General features: G+C 49.7%; 1 protein-coding gene and 1 long non-coding RNA gene across 3 annotated transcripts in view; one reads left to right on the top strand and one right to left on the bottom strand.

The window, feature by feature from the left end:
• Maco1 (macoilin 1) overlaps positions 1–7155 on the top strand; it is a 62384-nt gene extending 55229 nt beyond the window's left edge. For both annotated transcript variants that reach the window (XM_031379033.1, XM_031379032.1), the window contains 2 exons: positions 1170–1344; positions 5322–7155. In XM_031379033.1, the coding sequence (XP_031234893.1) occupies positions 1170–1344; positions 5322–5524 (378 nt within the window). In that variant the 3' untranslated portion in view covers positions 5525–7155. The remainder of the gene's footprint in view (positions 1–1169; positions 1345–5321) is intronic.
• Positions 7156–7999: 844 nt separating this feature from the next.
• The window catches only part of LOC116096821, a 10680-nt gene continuing 4002 nt past the window's right edge, over positions 8000–14677 (bottom strand). The window contains exon 2 of the long non-coding RNA XR_004121119.1: positions 8000–8177. This is a non-coding gene — a long non-coding RNA (uncharacterized LOC116096821). The remainder of the gene's footprint in view (positions 8178–14677) is intronic.

Raw genomic sequence — 14677 nt, 5'->3', positions numbered from 1 at the left:
ATTTATATAAGTACACTGTAGCTGTCTTCAGACACACCAGAAGAGGGCATGGGATCCCATTACAGATGGTTGTGAGTTACCATGGGTTGCTCTTAACCCCTGAGCCATCTCTCCAGCCCCCTCAATTACTTTTAAAAAATAAAATTAATGTAAAAATTATTAAGTGCCAAGAAATGACATGAATATTAAAATTTCAATCATTTCTCCTATGAAATTGGCAAAGAATTTTCGTTTTGCTTTGACACAGGTTCTTGGTATATGACCCAAGTTGGCCTCTAACTCATGCCAGTCTTTTTGCTTCTGTAGCACATACTGGGATTATAGGTGTGGGCCACCATGCCCTGCTATAGATTTTAAAAGATAATCTTAGTGCATGTGCTCTAAAATGGTCCTCCACATTGCTGGGAGTACAGCTTCAAAGAAAAGATGACCCGCTTCTGGAACATTTCTCTTTAGGAAGCCAGACAAGAGACAAGACCTCACCAGCGACTGACACCATGTTCAGTATAGTGAGTGCTCTAGGGGTGTAAAATAAAGAAGGAAGCAGTCTTTTTTTTTTTTTTTGTAATTTAAAAGACAGGTTTCTCTGTGTAGCCCTGGCTGTCCTAGAACTCACTCTGTAGACCAGGCTGGCCTCAGAAATCCACCTGCCTCTGCCTCCCAAGTGGTGGGATTAAAGGTGTGTGCCACCACTGCCCGAAACCATGTTTTTAAAAGGCAAAACAAGAAACAAGTTCAATACTTACTGACTGTATTAACAATTACTATAAACTGGCTTTCCTACAGTTTGCTTTATCAAAATAACATTTTTGCAATTTTTAGGGCACATTTTTACAAATGTGACTACAGCATAAGGTACTGTTTGCAAGTAGCTAAGAAGAGTGGTGTCTCTGCTCTGAATAAGTCTCGAAAGAGAGATCTGGAAGCAGATGCCACTGTTTCTCAGCCACTGTGCTCCATACAGCTCCCTGGATACCTTTGAGGATCTGAATCTTGTCTGGGCATTGCATGTACATTCTGTAAGAACGAAATGTAAGCACAAGGTATCAGGATTCTCAGTCTAATGGCCAGGTCAATAGGACCGGAGTTTACTTTGTGAGTTCAAGCCAGTTTATATACATAGATGCCAAAACTGCCCCATAACATCACTGTCTCACCGCTGTTGACAGGAGCTTCGGAAGTACAAAGAAAACGAAAAGGACACTGAGGTGTTGATGTCAGCCCTCTCCGCCATGCAAGACAAAACGCAACACCTAGAGAACAGCCTCAGCGCGGAGACGAGGGTCAAGCTGGACCTGTTCTCTGCACTCGGTGATGCAAAGCGGCAGCTCGAGATTGCCCAGGGTAGGAAAGCACTGGCCCACGTGGGATGGCAGGGCCTAGAGGTCACAGTGATGCGTAGAATGGACCTTCCTCCCCTCAGAGCACTGAACCAGAGGGCACCTCAGAGGTTTCCTGTTTGGTGCCTGAGTAGTATTGAGATTCGGAGTCAAATCAGTTGATGCTACTGGAGCATTTTGAGATGAGATCATATCCAGTGCTGGACTTAAGACAAGAGAGGTTGCACAGTATTGAAGAAGTCTAGACCTGCTGCTTTACCATGTGTATGCAGCCTGTGAGGACAGAGAGAGGCGGGGTCTAGAGCAGGCTAGGAAGCTCTTCCCATCACAGGAGCTGGTGTTTGAGCAGTGAGAAGGAGTGGGCTCGTGAGAGTGAGGGTCGAGAAGCCTCCTTGCAGAAGGCACGGGGCCCTCCAAGCTGCAACAGCCTAGGAGCAGGTTGGGCAGCACAGCAGAGGAGTCTAGACAACAGAGAATTGCTGGGACCTGCTAGTGTCTCTGATATCCAATAGACACCCTGGCAGGGACCCACAGTGAGCAAGCCATTGTGATATTTACGACAGGAAAGAGCAGTGGGCAAAGGGGGGCAGAGACGGGGAGGGAAGACCCCTCCTTGAATAGGAAGCTTTGAGCAGAGACTGAGGCCAGGAGCAGAGAGTCAAGGCAAAGCCCGTGGGCATGGAAGAGGCTCCCGGGTCTGCTGGCCCAGGTGAGGCAGGGAGAGCAGCGGCCAGATTCTGTAATGGTATCTAGTGGAAAAGCTTAGATTTCGTTCCAACTGGTGTGTGTGTGGGGGGGGGGGATTCCTCATAGAGGGTGGCATGACCTGATGAAAAGAAAATTGGATTTTTGTCTACAAAACTGCTTAGTCACTTAAGTGACTAGGGTGGAGGGAACCTTTGCCCTGGTTGGCCTGGTACATGGAAAGGGTTTATTTGTTTTTTTAAAAGATTTATTTATTTTATGTATATGAGTACACTGTAACTGTTCAGATGGTTGTGAGCCTTCATGTGGTTGTTGGGAATTGAATTTTTAGGGCCTCTGCTCTCATTGGTCGACCCCGCTCACTCCAGTCAACTCCGCTTGCTCCCGCCCAAAGATTTATTTATTTATTATATGTAAGTACACTGTACTCTTCAGACGTACCAGAAGAGGATGTCAGATCTCATTACAGGTGGTTGTGAGCCACCATGTGGTTGCTGGGATTTGAACTCAGGACCTTCAGAAGAGCAGTCAGTGCTCTTACCTGCCGAGCCATCTCGCCAGCCCTATGGAAAGGGTTCTTAAGCAGGGACTCACCAAGCAGCCAAGCTCTGGAGACTGACATCCCAGAAAGCCCAGAGTGCACTGGGGTCCTGTGGCCCAGGTGCTTAGGATTACTGAGGATGCTGGGAGAACTATTTCACATAGATTCTGTAGCTGTGTCTACCTAACTGTAAATGAAACATCTGGTAATCCATTTGAAATGAGGTAAAATGTTACATACTAATATTAATGCCATTTTATGAAAATGACTTTTCAAATGATGAGAAAAGCATTATTGTCTTACATTCATCATATTTGTTTACTTCCTGACTTATAGAAAATATTTGCATTCTCTTTTGTGAGACTTCTCCTGCACGCAGGGTTCACTACAGAAGGCAGTGACGCTCTGGTGCTTTTACGTGCTGTGGACCCTCTGGAGGCTGGCTATATTGTGAGATAACTGCACTAGGGCAGGCCAGGCAGAACAAGTGGCAGAGATCGGAGCCTGCAAAGCACGTGGTTCAGGCAGGCATGAGTAGTTTCTGGGATGACACTGGGGAGCAGAGTTCATAAGGGAGCAGCCCAGGCTGGGGAGAGAGCACTAGGACTGTCCAGGCCAGTACCCCAAGGCCTGGAGGCTGTGGAAGAAAAGAGGGGAAGTTAAAAGGGACTGTGAATGTAGTGTACTGAAGAGTGTGGTCCCCTGGTCTTCCAGGAGAGCGGTTCTTCCAGTGGCAGCATGAGAGACAAGGAGTGTGGAACAGAGGCAGAGAGGCTAATTCAGAAACTGCTGTTGTCTCCTGTCTAAAAGGAAATGCAGGGTGACAGGAGGACAGTGTATGGAGAAGAGCTGAGATCAGGGTACTGGAACCAAGGCAGAAGAGCAGAGTGGGTCTGGGGCACGAAGAGGGAGTGCCTTTGGTCTGGGCACTGGTTAGTAGGTGCTCCTCAGACACCCAGGTGAGGCCCAGCCATCAGTCACTGGGAACTTCAGCCTTGCCTGGAGACGTTTAGACAATAGCTAAGGAGGTGGTAAAAGCCACCTAAGAGGCTTGGGGTGGCCCAGGTGACTGAACAGAGGCTACTTGTCTGTGGGCTCAGGGACAGGTGCTTGAAAAGGTTTCCAGGGATCCTGCCTTGAAATTGAGCATCTTACTTCTCACTGGCCCTTTTCCCTGTCTGGCTTAGCACTGAGAAATGACACCTCTGCTTAACTGCTAGTCTTTGCTGGATCTGTACACTTGGAAAAGATCATCTCTGGGACCAGGGTGTTGGGCTCTGGCGTGGCTGGACTTCACTCTTAGCCCACAAGTGCTTGGGAAGACAGAAAGCTCCATACTGAAGCTCTCGGGGTGTTTTCCTGTTACTAATTAAAGAAATCAAACTGAAGTCTGATGGGGAAAACACAGTGGCTCATGTATCGGTGCCACTAAGTACTTAGTTCATCTGAAGCACATTGAGAACATGACTGGTGCTCACCTGAAACTTTGGAGCCCTGAGGAAGTGAGAGCGCCGTTCTTTTCTCCTGCTCGTGGCTCCTGCTTTTTCACTGTCTCCCTCTAGATCTGGTCTAACTTTATAATTAAATTCCACACTTGTTCCTTTCTATACTGTTCTTCATCCTGACTACAGAATGATTCTTCAGCTCCACTACCCCCTTCTGAGACATGCCGCCCAGCCTTTCCTCATCACAGACACTGTCTCTACCCAGTGAGAGCTGCTCACACACAGCCTCTCCCTTTCCCTTGGAGGTCAAGGAGGCGCAGAGCATGGGGGAGACTTCATGGATTGGAACAGGGTGGTCCTGGCTTCAGTTCTGCTCTGTGTCTTAATAACGGATGGGCTGAACAAGATGCATGATCTCTGAAGCTTTGCCTCCCCCCTGGGCTGCATGCAGGGATTTAGCAGTGGGAAGTTAGGAGCATAGTCTGGCCTCACAGAGCCTGTAATCCAGCAGTGGATGATAGGTGAGTCCATCCCAGGGAAGTGGAGGAGTGCTGTGGCCAGACTGCATGGAGTCAGCTCCCATGGTAGGCTTTCTGTCCCTCGTGTAGAGTACATGGTGATAAGACTCACCTCTTCTGCTTGTGAGGGAGGAGGAGGTTAGTATCTGTAAGCACCAAGAGCTGCTGTGCCACAGTGGGCTTAGTCGCTGTCATAATTATAGAGGTACGGAACGAAAGGGAAAACTTGGGGGGTGTTGAGAATCTAGGACTTGCACATTGAGATTGATCAGGAAACCTCAGCTTCAGACAGGGAAACTGGGGCATGAAGGGCCGAGTTGGCTTGTGCTGAAGCAATTGTTCTGGGCAGAGGGCAGTGTACCACCAAGCTGGGTACCAGTTCCAGAATGTCATCTGTTTTCTGTTGGAGAACCTGCTGTGACCAATTGAAGGTCCTGGTTGTATGTTCTTGGTTTAACACTTAGAGCCCAGTCTTCTAGAAGGAAACCCCAGCTCAGGAGGTAGAGCTGTAAAGCCCCACCCCTCAGGCTGTTAGGTCACTGCCACTTTCTTGTAGCCCCACAAGCTTGGGGGGGGCGGTGTCAGCATTTTCCATAGGTAGAAAGGAAAAATGACGAAAAGTAGCAGATGGACCACAGTGCCTAAGGTGCCCTGATATTGGATACTTAGCAGGAAGTTGGCTGGCCGCTCTTCCCAAATGCTGAGCCTAGGGCTGGCCTGAGGCGGCACAGGAGCTCTCCTCCTCACTAACACTAGGTCTTTGCTCTTGCAGGGCAAATCCTTCAGAAAGACCAGGAAATCAAGGACCTAAAACAGAAGATAGCCGAAGTCATGGCCGTCATGCCCAGTATAACATACAATGCCGCCACCAGTCCCCTGAGCCCCGTGTCCCCCCACTATTCTTCCAAGTTTGTGGAGACCAGCCCCTCTGGACTTGACCCTAATGCCTCTGTCTACCAGCCCCTGAAGAAATGAAGGCACTGTGTGTTTGCCCAGCATTTGGAACACAAGGCTTCGAAAAGCAGCGTCTCTGGCAGTCAAGATAAAAAAGTTGATATTGTGTTTTTGTGGAACTGTATATGTTGTCATTTTTACAGGGGGGAAATAACATCCAAGTCTGATTAGAACCGCCCATCAGTTGTTCTTGGAAGTTTTTAGAAGACCTCACAGGACTTTGCAGTTTATTTTTCTTGGCCAACACATTAAAACCATTCTTGGATTTCAAGTAGCCAATTTTGCCTTTTTATGTATTTTTACATAGTTTCCTCTTGAAGAAAAAAAAAGCAGAGTTTTTTGCTTTTCAACTCTATTTTGTTCTTAAATAAGGAAGAAAATTGCACATTGTATTCACGGATGACAACAAAAGCTTGGTTTCTATCGTGAGAGGCTAAGACAGCCCGACACAGCTCTGATTCCATAGCTGCGTTAAAGATGATTCTCTGCATTCCAGAGAAAAGAGCAATTGCCCCTCCAAGGACCAGACAGATTGAGAGAATGCCACTTAAGCTGAGAGAGACTTAAGGGTGAGGCTGGCTTGCAAGTGTGTGACTGTGTGTTTGGAGTATTGACGATCGCTGTTAGCTCTAGAGCACATCCAGAGCAGTCATTGCATGACCGAGAGAAAAGACCTTTCAAGAGGAAACTTGATCATTTTCAACCATATTACCCCCTACCCCCACCCCCGTCATTTGTCTTCTATTTGTCCAGTTCACTGCTGATCCTGTTGTACGGTTGGTAGGTGGTTGGGCTGCTGGTCACCACACCACCACTTGGGTTTTTTTTCCATGGGAAGCACCTTAGGGAGGCAGCCTGCTGGGTATGGGAGAGGCCGAGTGGTGGCTGATCAGATTGAACGAAGCCGTGGTCTAGGAGCTGTTCCACATACCGGTTGCTGCTTTCTTCCTCCTCCTCGTCTTGTGTTTGATGGTTTACAGATGTCTGACAGTTCCTCAGCTCTTGTGCCAAGGAGGGGAGGTTGTGGGGTTTTGTTTTGAAGACTTAAACTCTGCACAAAGATACTGGTTCAACTGTGTATTTTAGACGTTGGTAGAAAGTGTCTGCGCAGACCTTGGAAAGTGAGTTAAGCATCAGGGCGGGAGGGCAGGGGAGAGGAGGGGCAAAGCAGAGTTGTGTTTTGAAAGCTGGGGAAATTAAGAAACCAAATCGATTGGCTTTGCTTCCATGCTGTGTGTTCTAGAAGGACATGGCTCTAAAATTTCCTGTTGATTGGCATGTATATCTCATTTAAAGCAAAATTAGGTAGGACAAACCAGTCAGTAAAATTAGGAGTATTACAGAGAATCATCCCTTTTAATCACAGATCTTATTTTGGAGTAAAACAAACTTCTAGCTTTAGCCAGGTGTGCATGTTGCTGCCATTTGCATTTTTGAGTCATCTTGTGTAAATGTCACCATGAAAGTGTTACTCGGAATTGTCATAGTTTTTTTTTCCCATCTTTGTGCTAAAACATGGAAAATTGTCACTATGTTGATGAGGTTTCCCCCATTCTGCTGCCTTTGGGACACTGTTTTCGTTAAACTTGGTCTTGGCTGCATTCTTTTTTTTCCCCTGTGGGGTTCAAAAGAATAAACATTTTCTTACTGATGAAACTAGTTTCCTGCCTTTTTAACATCCCTGGAGGACACAGGGAGGTAGACACTTCTCCTGCGGCTGCGGTAGCGGCCAGTTTATTTTCAGCTCTCTCAGCCCCAGGTCGCATAGTGGCTGCACTCACGGCACCGGGCAGGGACCAGGCACAGGGTTAGAGAGGTGCACATCCAGGAGGCCAGCTGGCTTGGTTTCTAAACTTAAGACACATCCACCCTCATCTGCCTTCCCTACTCCTGTTCTCCGGCATCCTAGCCCAAGTCATCGTTTGTTCTGTGCAAACCTCCCTTCCCAAGTCCCTAACCAGAGTGGAACTAAAGATGACTACTTGAGGAGGAGAATCCAGAGAGCAAGTTCTCTTCACATTACTTTGCCCTCTCCTGGTTTCTAGAGTCTTCTTTGGCTTCTTAGTGACCACTACCCTGTTAGTTTCCCCCTGTTATGGATGCTTAACCAGCCTCCAAGGTGGGCACTTAGCTACAACCCCACCGCCACCCCTGCCCGCTGTTTGTAGAGCTTTGTCTGTTTTCATCCAAGAGCCAGCACCCTCTGCTGGCCCATGCTCTCCCATCTTGCCATTATTAGAATTGATCTTGGCTCAAGTTTCTAGAGAATTCTGCTCTTGGCATCTCACCTTTTATCCTTGTTGCCTATCCAGACAGGCATCTGAGTCTTGGCCATTAAGGTTTGTAGGCACGCCACACTTACTACCATAAGCAGAATTCCCCCCAGGAAAACCCCCGGGTTTGGCCGAGTGTTCTGCCCACAGTGCTCTCACTGGCGTGGTCTTCACTGCGGTAACCACCAGTTGTCTGGTCCGCCTATCCTAAAGCAGCCTGACGTCCTAGGATTTCTGATTTATTACACGCTATAAAGTGATGTTTGCCATTCTTAGAGGGTTCCGTATCTGCAGGGAGGATGGGTTGAGTGTGTTGTGACTGGCCAAGGACCCTCTTGGTTGACATCCTCCAAATGTCTGTTCCATGTGCCTCCTCCCCCTGGCCATTCTTCCAAGAGAACCTAAAATTGAGAAAGAACAGTTGCTGTTGCTCAAACCTGTGAGAAGGGGCTATCCTTCACCCTGTCTGTCATTCCCTCGCCCCTTGCCACCCAGAACAGCTGCTGTCTGTTTACCGCCCATGACCCAGCACTGAGGAGAATGGCAGGCCCAAGTCCGGTGAGTTTGAGGTCAGCTGTGTTGTAAAACCCTGTTTCAAAGAAATAAAGGATTCAGAATCCATTATATTTGGCAACTAAGGGAGACGTCCCCCAGACTGCCTCAGAGGTGAACTAGTTAAGCTTTTTTCAGAGTGAACTGGGGAAAGGACGGGAGCCAGGCTCACTGCTGGTTAAGGGTCTTAGACCTGAAGGGCCTGGCTGTCTGGGGCGGTGGTAAGTGCTCCTCCGGTTCTCTCCTCACTGTTTTGTTTTGTTTTTTAATCCCTGACTCTGTGTGTGTGTGTGTGTGTGTGTGTGTGTGTGTGTGTGTGTGTCCGCGCACACCTGGAAACCTGAAGTGGAGGCTCAGAATCCTCAGTCCTTCCACCTTATCAAGGAAGAGTCACTAACTCACTATGGCTAGAGTTGCTAGCCAGCTTCCTCTGGGGTATCCCCTGTGCTTGCCTTCAGGGGCTGAAACTGAAGGGATCCGCATGGTCCTTATGTGGATTCTGTGGATCCCAGCTCCTGTTCTAACATTTGTATCGTAATTACTTTAACCACTGAGCCATCCCCAGCCCTCAAGCACTTGCCAAAAAAGCCATCCCCGTCCAGTGGCCCTGTTCTGCTGTGGTCTGGCCAGGCCTACCACATGGTGGGCATCAGCCCCAAGCTTTGCCACTGGCCCTACCCTGAGCCCCACTGAGTGTTGCTTCTTGAGTCTGTGACAAAATTCAGAGTGCTCGGAGACTCTAGGGCCTCCCTGCAAGGTCTGACATGACGTCAGCAAGGAGTCGCTGTAAGACAGGCCTGACAGCTGTATGTGTGACATGGCCTCAAGTGTGCTCAGCCGCTGTGGGCTCCCTCTCACAGCCTCCTTGGCCCAGGCCCTCACACTCGCTCGTCTGACCCTGCAGTTAGTAAGGTCTGCTGCATAGCCCCATGCTGAGTGGCATCCCCAACCTGAGGACTCAAAGTGTCATCGTTGTCCTCTTGCTTCTAGTTCAGGCTTTTGGAATTTTAGGATGAAGTGCTTAGCTACTGAGGGGTAAAGGAGGTGAAGCCCTCTAAACCCCACTTCTTGTTTTGAGACAAGAGTCTCACCATGTAGCTCTTGACTGGCCCATGGAAGTGGCTCTGGAGACCAAAGTGGAATGCAGACATCCTGCCTGTTTTCATGTCTGCCCCCTCCCTCCCCTCCCTCCCTCCAGCTGGGGAGCCCAGGCTAAGAGGGTGGAGTCTCCTTTGCTACACAGCCATGGTTGATCAAAGCTGGTCAGCATCACCGACTGACCCAGGTCAGGTAAATCGCCAGAGCGCGTGATTTGAAGTGTGTGTTAGCCTATCACAGTGTCGGCACTGTGGGGTTTTAGACAAGTCTAAACAGACAGCCTCCGGGACAGGCAGAGAGCAGAAGGAGCCTATTCACCATGACATCTCCCATCTGCCTGTCTGCTTTCTGCTGAAACCTTGTGTTTCTTGTCAGATTTCCTCCACGAGTGTCTGCTTGTTCTAGCCAGGCGCAAAGATTCCTTCAACAGCTGGGTGCTCCGAGAACAAGTCAGGCTGGGAAGCCATTATCTCCTGGGGGCTTTTCCTGCTCCTTCCCCCAGGGAGGATCCTGGCTGACACACAGTCCAGCGATCTTCGTTTTCCCAAGGCTACCACTTTTCTTGCCTCCTTTCTTCATTGGCTGGCTCTGAACAGTACTGCTTTCTCCCATCAGCTCCTCTGCCCTTGCTTGCTGTCCAAGCTCAGGCCTCCTTGGGTTGGGCTCTCTAGACCCTAGAGTTGCTCTCTATAGTACTTCTCATAAGCATCCCAGGCTTAGCCATACCCTGTCCAGGAAGTCGAGCTGAGCATCCTCTGGAAGCTGATCTGTCCTCTTTCCCAGCGGTGCAGTCTGGGTACATTAGAGTTGACAGGGACATGGAGCTGAGGGTGGCAGGACCTTTAGTGAGTTTGGCCTGGAACCTGTAGTTACTTTTAATTTCCTTTCACGCTTATTTCCTGTGATGGGGCTGAAGGAGGTGTGCCACAGCAAAATGTGTACAAGTCAGAGGACCTGCAGAAGTCCCTTCTGCCCTTCCACTGTGGGCTCCTGTAGGTACCAGGTTTGGCCACAGGCTCTTCACCTGTGGAACCATGGCTGGTCCCTAAACCTGCACTAAAACATCTTAGTTCTTCCATTCCCCTCCCCAGCCCCACCCCCACCCCCATTTCTTTGTAGCAGGTCTCAATCAGAGATAACGCTTTCCTCTTAAAAGCCTGCGTTGGACCCATAGGACTTAAATAGGTAGTTCTCAAGGGTGGAGTTCATGGGGATAGCCTGAAATAATCCACAGAAACAATCCCAAATTCTATCCCTATCACACAAGGTTCAGGGGATAGACCTCATAATGCATCCTGAACCAGCTCCAGGTGAGGCTGAATCCAAGGACCTCTGAGAGGCACTGACCTGAACAGCTACCTGAAGCCATGTCCACCGGCTGCCAGCAGAGGGCACAGGCCATCTCAGCCAGAGGCCCTGGGCCACCCAACTACCAGCACCAGGGGCATGGGGGGCTCTTCCCTAAAGACTCTGCCTTATCTGCACCACCTTCGAATCTGTCACTGACAAGCACCAAGTCACCTCCTAGGGGTGCCGAGTGCCCAGGCTCTGGATAAATACAACTTTCTAGTGGGGATGGCGTCCCTGCTCCCCCTCCCACTAGACAGGCGACCTTTGTTCAGAATTTTAGTTAAAATGGTACGTGATTTTTGTTTTCTTCTATATACGTCCCCAGATTTCTGATAGTAAATCTGGTTACTTTTATAACAAATGAATTTTTTTGTTTTGTTTGTTTGTTTTTTTGAGACAAGGTTTCTCTGTGTAGCCCTGGCTGTCCTGGAACCCACTCTGTAGACCAGGCTGCCCTTGAACTCAGAAATCCACCTGTCTCTGCCTCCCAAGTGCTGGGATTAAAGGCGAGCGCCACCACCGCCCAGCAAGATATGAAATTTAAAACATTTTATTTTATTTTATTTTAATTTAGGAACTTTTTTTTTTTTTTTTTTTGGTTTTTCGAGACAGGGTTTCTCTGTATAGCCCTGGCTATCCTGGAGCTCACTCTGTAGACCAGGCTGGCCTCGAACTCAGAAATCCACCTGCCTCTGCCTCCCAAGTGCTGGGATTAAAGGCGTGCGCCACCATGCCCAGCTGGGAACTTCTTTTTTTTAAAGATTTATTTATTATTATATGTAAGTACACTGTAGCTGACTTTGGACACACCAGAAGAGGGCATCAGATCTCATTACGGTTGGTTGGGAGCCACCATGTGGTTGCTGGGATTTGAACTCAGGACCTTCTGAAGAGCAGTTGGTGCTCTTACCCGCTGAGCCATCTCTCCAGCCCAAAACATTTTAAATGTAACTGAAGGACAAATCAAGGGAAGAAAAGAAAGAAAGAAAAAGTAGTAGGATGATTCAGGGATGAAAGTGTTTGATATGCAAACCTTGAGGACCTGAGTTTGATCCCCAGATTCCATGGTAGAAGCAGAGAATGGACTCCGGAACATTGACCTCTGACCTCCATGCCTGCCATGGTGCCTGTACTTTCAATTGGTCACATGCACAATAATAGGAGGAAGGGAAGGGGGAAAAGGGAGGGGAAGAGAAGAGGGAGGGGGAGAGGAAGGGGGGAGAGGAGAGAGAGGAGGATGGGAGGGGAAAGGGAGGGGGGAGAGGAGAGGAAGGGAGACTCAGGCACTTGAGGAAAGCCCCTCTGGTACTTAACCCCACACACACATTGTTGGTTCTCCTGGGGTGTCTGCCGGAGGGAGAAGGTTAGTGAAGTCACAGTTGTCTGAGTGCTCAAGATAGTGAGGATTTGCCCTGTCACCTTAGCAATGCACTGTCCCCAGAGTTGGAGTCCAGAGTGTTTGGGTTCAGACTGCCCAACCTAAGGACAGCGATCCAGATCCGATCACACTCAGACACGGCTGTTCTGGAACACTGGGCACATCCATAGCCAAGTGGCACGAAGCAAGCCAAGGTATTCAGGCTCAGAGGCGTCCCCTGGGCTCCTGTGGCTGTGGACATTTAAAGATTGGGAGAGCCAGGTGATTCGGGTGATGGTGGCAAGTGCCTTTGATCCTAGCACTTGGAAGGTAGGGATAGGCAGATCTCTGTGAGTTCGAGGTCAGCCTGGTCTACAGAGCAGGTTCCAGGACAGCTGGGGCTACACAGAGAAACCCTGTGTTGAAATAGCCAGAGAGCAGAGAGTGAAACAGAGAGAGAGAGAGAAAGAGAGAGGGGGGGGGAGGGAGGGAGGGAAGGAGGGAAAGAGGGAGAGAGAGAGGGAAGGAAGAGAGGAGAGGAGAGGGAGAGGGAGAGAGATCATAGCCTCAAGCTTCTGGGGTTTTATTAATTATCTGTCAACTATGTATTTATCATCTTGATTATCTGTCTATCTACCTATCTGTAATCTATTTAGAGACAGGGTCTTGCCATGTAGTCCAGGCTGGCCTTGAACTCTGTAACTCACTGCCTTGGCATCTCAACAACTGGGATGACAGACAGTCTTGAGCCACATGCCTGATTCATTTGTTTTTGAAACTGTGTCTCAGTGTAGAGCAGGCTAGCCACAATCCCCATTCCTTCTGCCTCTGAGTGCAGCCACCGTGGGCTCTTGTACCACACCTGGCCAAGGATTTGGAAGTGTCTCTTCAAACACCTGCACACCCAGCCCTCTTCTGTGGTCCCTGGGAGAGGCAGGGCTGTGCTTCCCACCCTGCCTCCATGGTGGATTACCTAGGGCCTGCCTGGCAGCGTGCCCTTTTCTAGCCACTCAGAAATCTTGGCCAGACTGAGCTGTTGGGTTTTTGGCAGCAGGGTGGGAAAACTGGGGACTAGGGGACAGGGCTTGAGAGGGACCTTCTGTCCTGATGACTTGGGGCCTCAGAGGACATGAATTCTGGTGACTGGAGCTGGAGAAGTTGGAGCTAGACTCCGTCTCTCACTTCTCCCTGGCCACTGGGCTTCTCTCCAGGCCCCAGCCTCGGTTTCTCCTGGTCACATCTCTTACACTGATGTTTACCAATGTCAGCTAACCCCAGAAGTTCCGTGCACATCACCTGAGTTGGTGGTCTGTATGCTTCCTCATCTGAAGCTTGGTTTCCTTTTCTTTCTTGCCCAGGCTGGCCTCAAATTCCTGGGTTCAAGTGGTTCCAATGCCTTCAGCCTCTGAAGTAGCTGGGGCCACAGGCAGACACCACCTGCCTGTGATAAAGCTTGGCTTTCTCTCAAGCTTTCCCATAATAAACCATAGGAACTGTGGCCAGGAGAAGCTCAAAGGGAAAGCCAGAGCAAGCACCGTGCTGTCAGGAAGGGTGAGAGAGCCAGCCAGAGAGAGAGAGAGCAGCTAGACAGCAGAGCAGTTGGCTGCCATGAGCCCTTGTGTTCTGGGATGTTGACAGTCGGAGCTGCTGCTGAAGCCCAGATGGATGGGGGTGGCTCTCCGCAGGGACCACTGGCTTCCATCCTGTCAGGCAGACAGCGATAATAACTCCACCCCTCCTTTCTGTGACCTGTACTAGTTGTGTCGGGTAACACTATTCAAGGCTGAGAGCAGAAGTGTGAAATACACCTGAGACTCCGTCTCTTGCTTTCTCCAGCAAGAACAGTAGTCCCAGTTAAGAAGAGGGACAGTGCTGGGCGGTGGTAGCACACACGGTTAATCCCAGCACTTGGGAGGCAGAGGCAGGCGGATTTCTGAGTTCGAAGCCAGCCTGGTCTACAGAGTGAGTTCCAGGACAGCCAGGGCTACACAGAGAAACCCTGTCTCGAAAAACAAAAAAACAAAACAGACATCAGATCTCAGATGGTTTCCTCCTGGACTCTCCACGTGTCAGGCAGTTCGGAGGGGACCTAAACACTTCAGCTTCCTGGAGGGACTGTCTACAGCGTACAGAGTCTAGGAGCTTTTACAAAAAAGAGGGCCTTTTACAGGCAAACCGGGGGGGGGGGGGGGGGGGGTCTCAAGATCCCAGCTACTCAGAGGCTGAGGTGGGGTGGGGGGTGAGGGTGGGGGGTGGGGTGAGGAAGATGCCACCTAAAGGCCTGCCTGGGCTACAGTGAGTAGTTCTCAGCCAGCCTAGGCAACTTAGAGAGAGGGCGGACTCAAAATGAAAAGAGAAGGCGGCTGGGGTTGTAAAGCAGGCTGGGGCTGTAAGCTCTGGAGCAGAGCCTTTGTGTGAGGCGCCTCGTCAGTCCTTAACTGCAACAAGAGCAGACCACTAGTAAGTGCTGACCGGCAAGAGCTGAGGGTATAAAGCCTACCCTGTAGAGGCAGGGGCCGGAAGGGGGGGGGCGCAAGGGGCCCT

This window comes from Mastomys coucha, unplaced genomic scaffold (assembly GCF_008632895.1).
Source record: "Mastomys coucha isolate ucsf_1 unplaced genomic scaffold, UCSF_Mcou_1 pScaffold18, whole genome shotgun sequence".
Lineage (NCBI taxonomy): Eukaryota > Metazoa > Chordata > Mammalia > Rodentia > Muridae > Mastomys > Mastomys coucha.
Note: the sequence above shows the minus strand (reverse complement) of the source record. Positions and strands in the feature narration are given on the sequence as shown.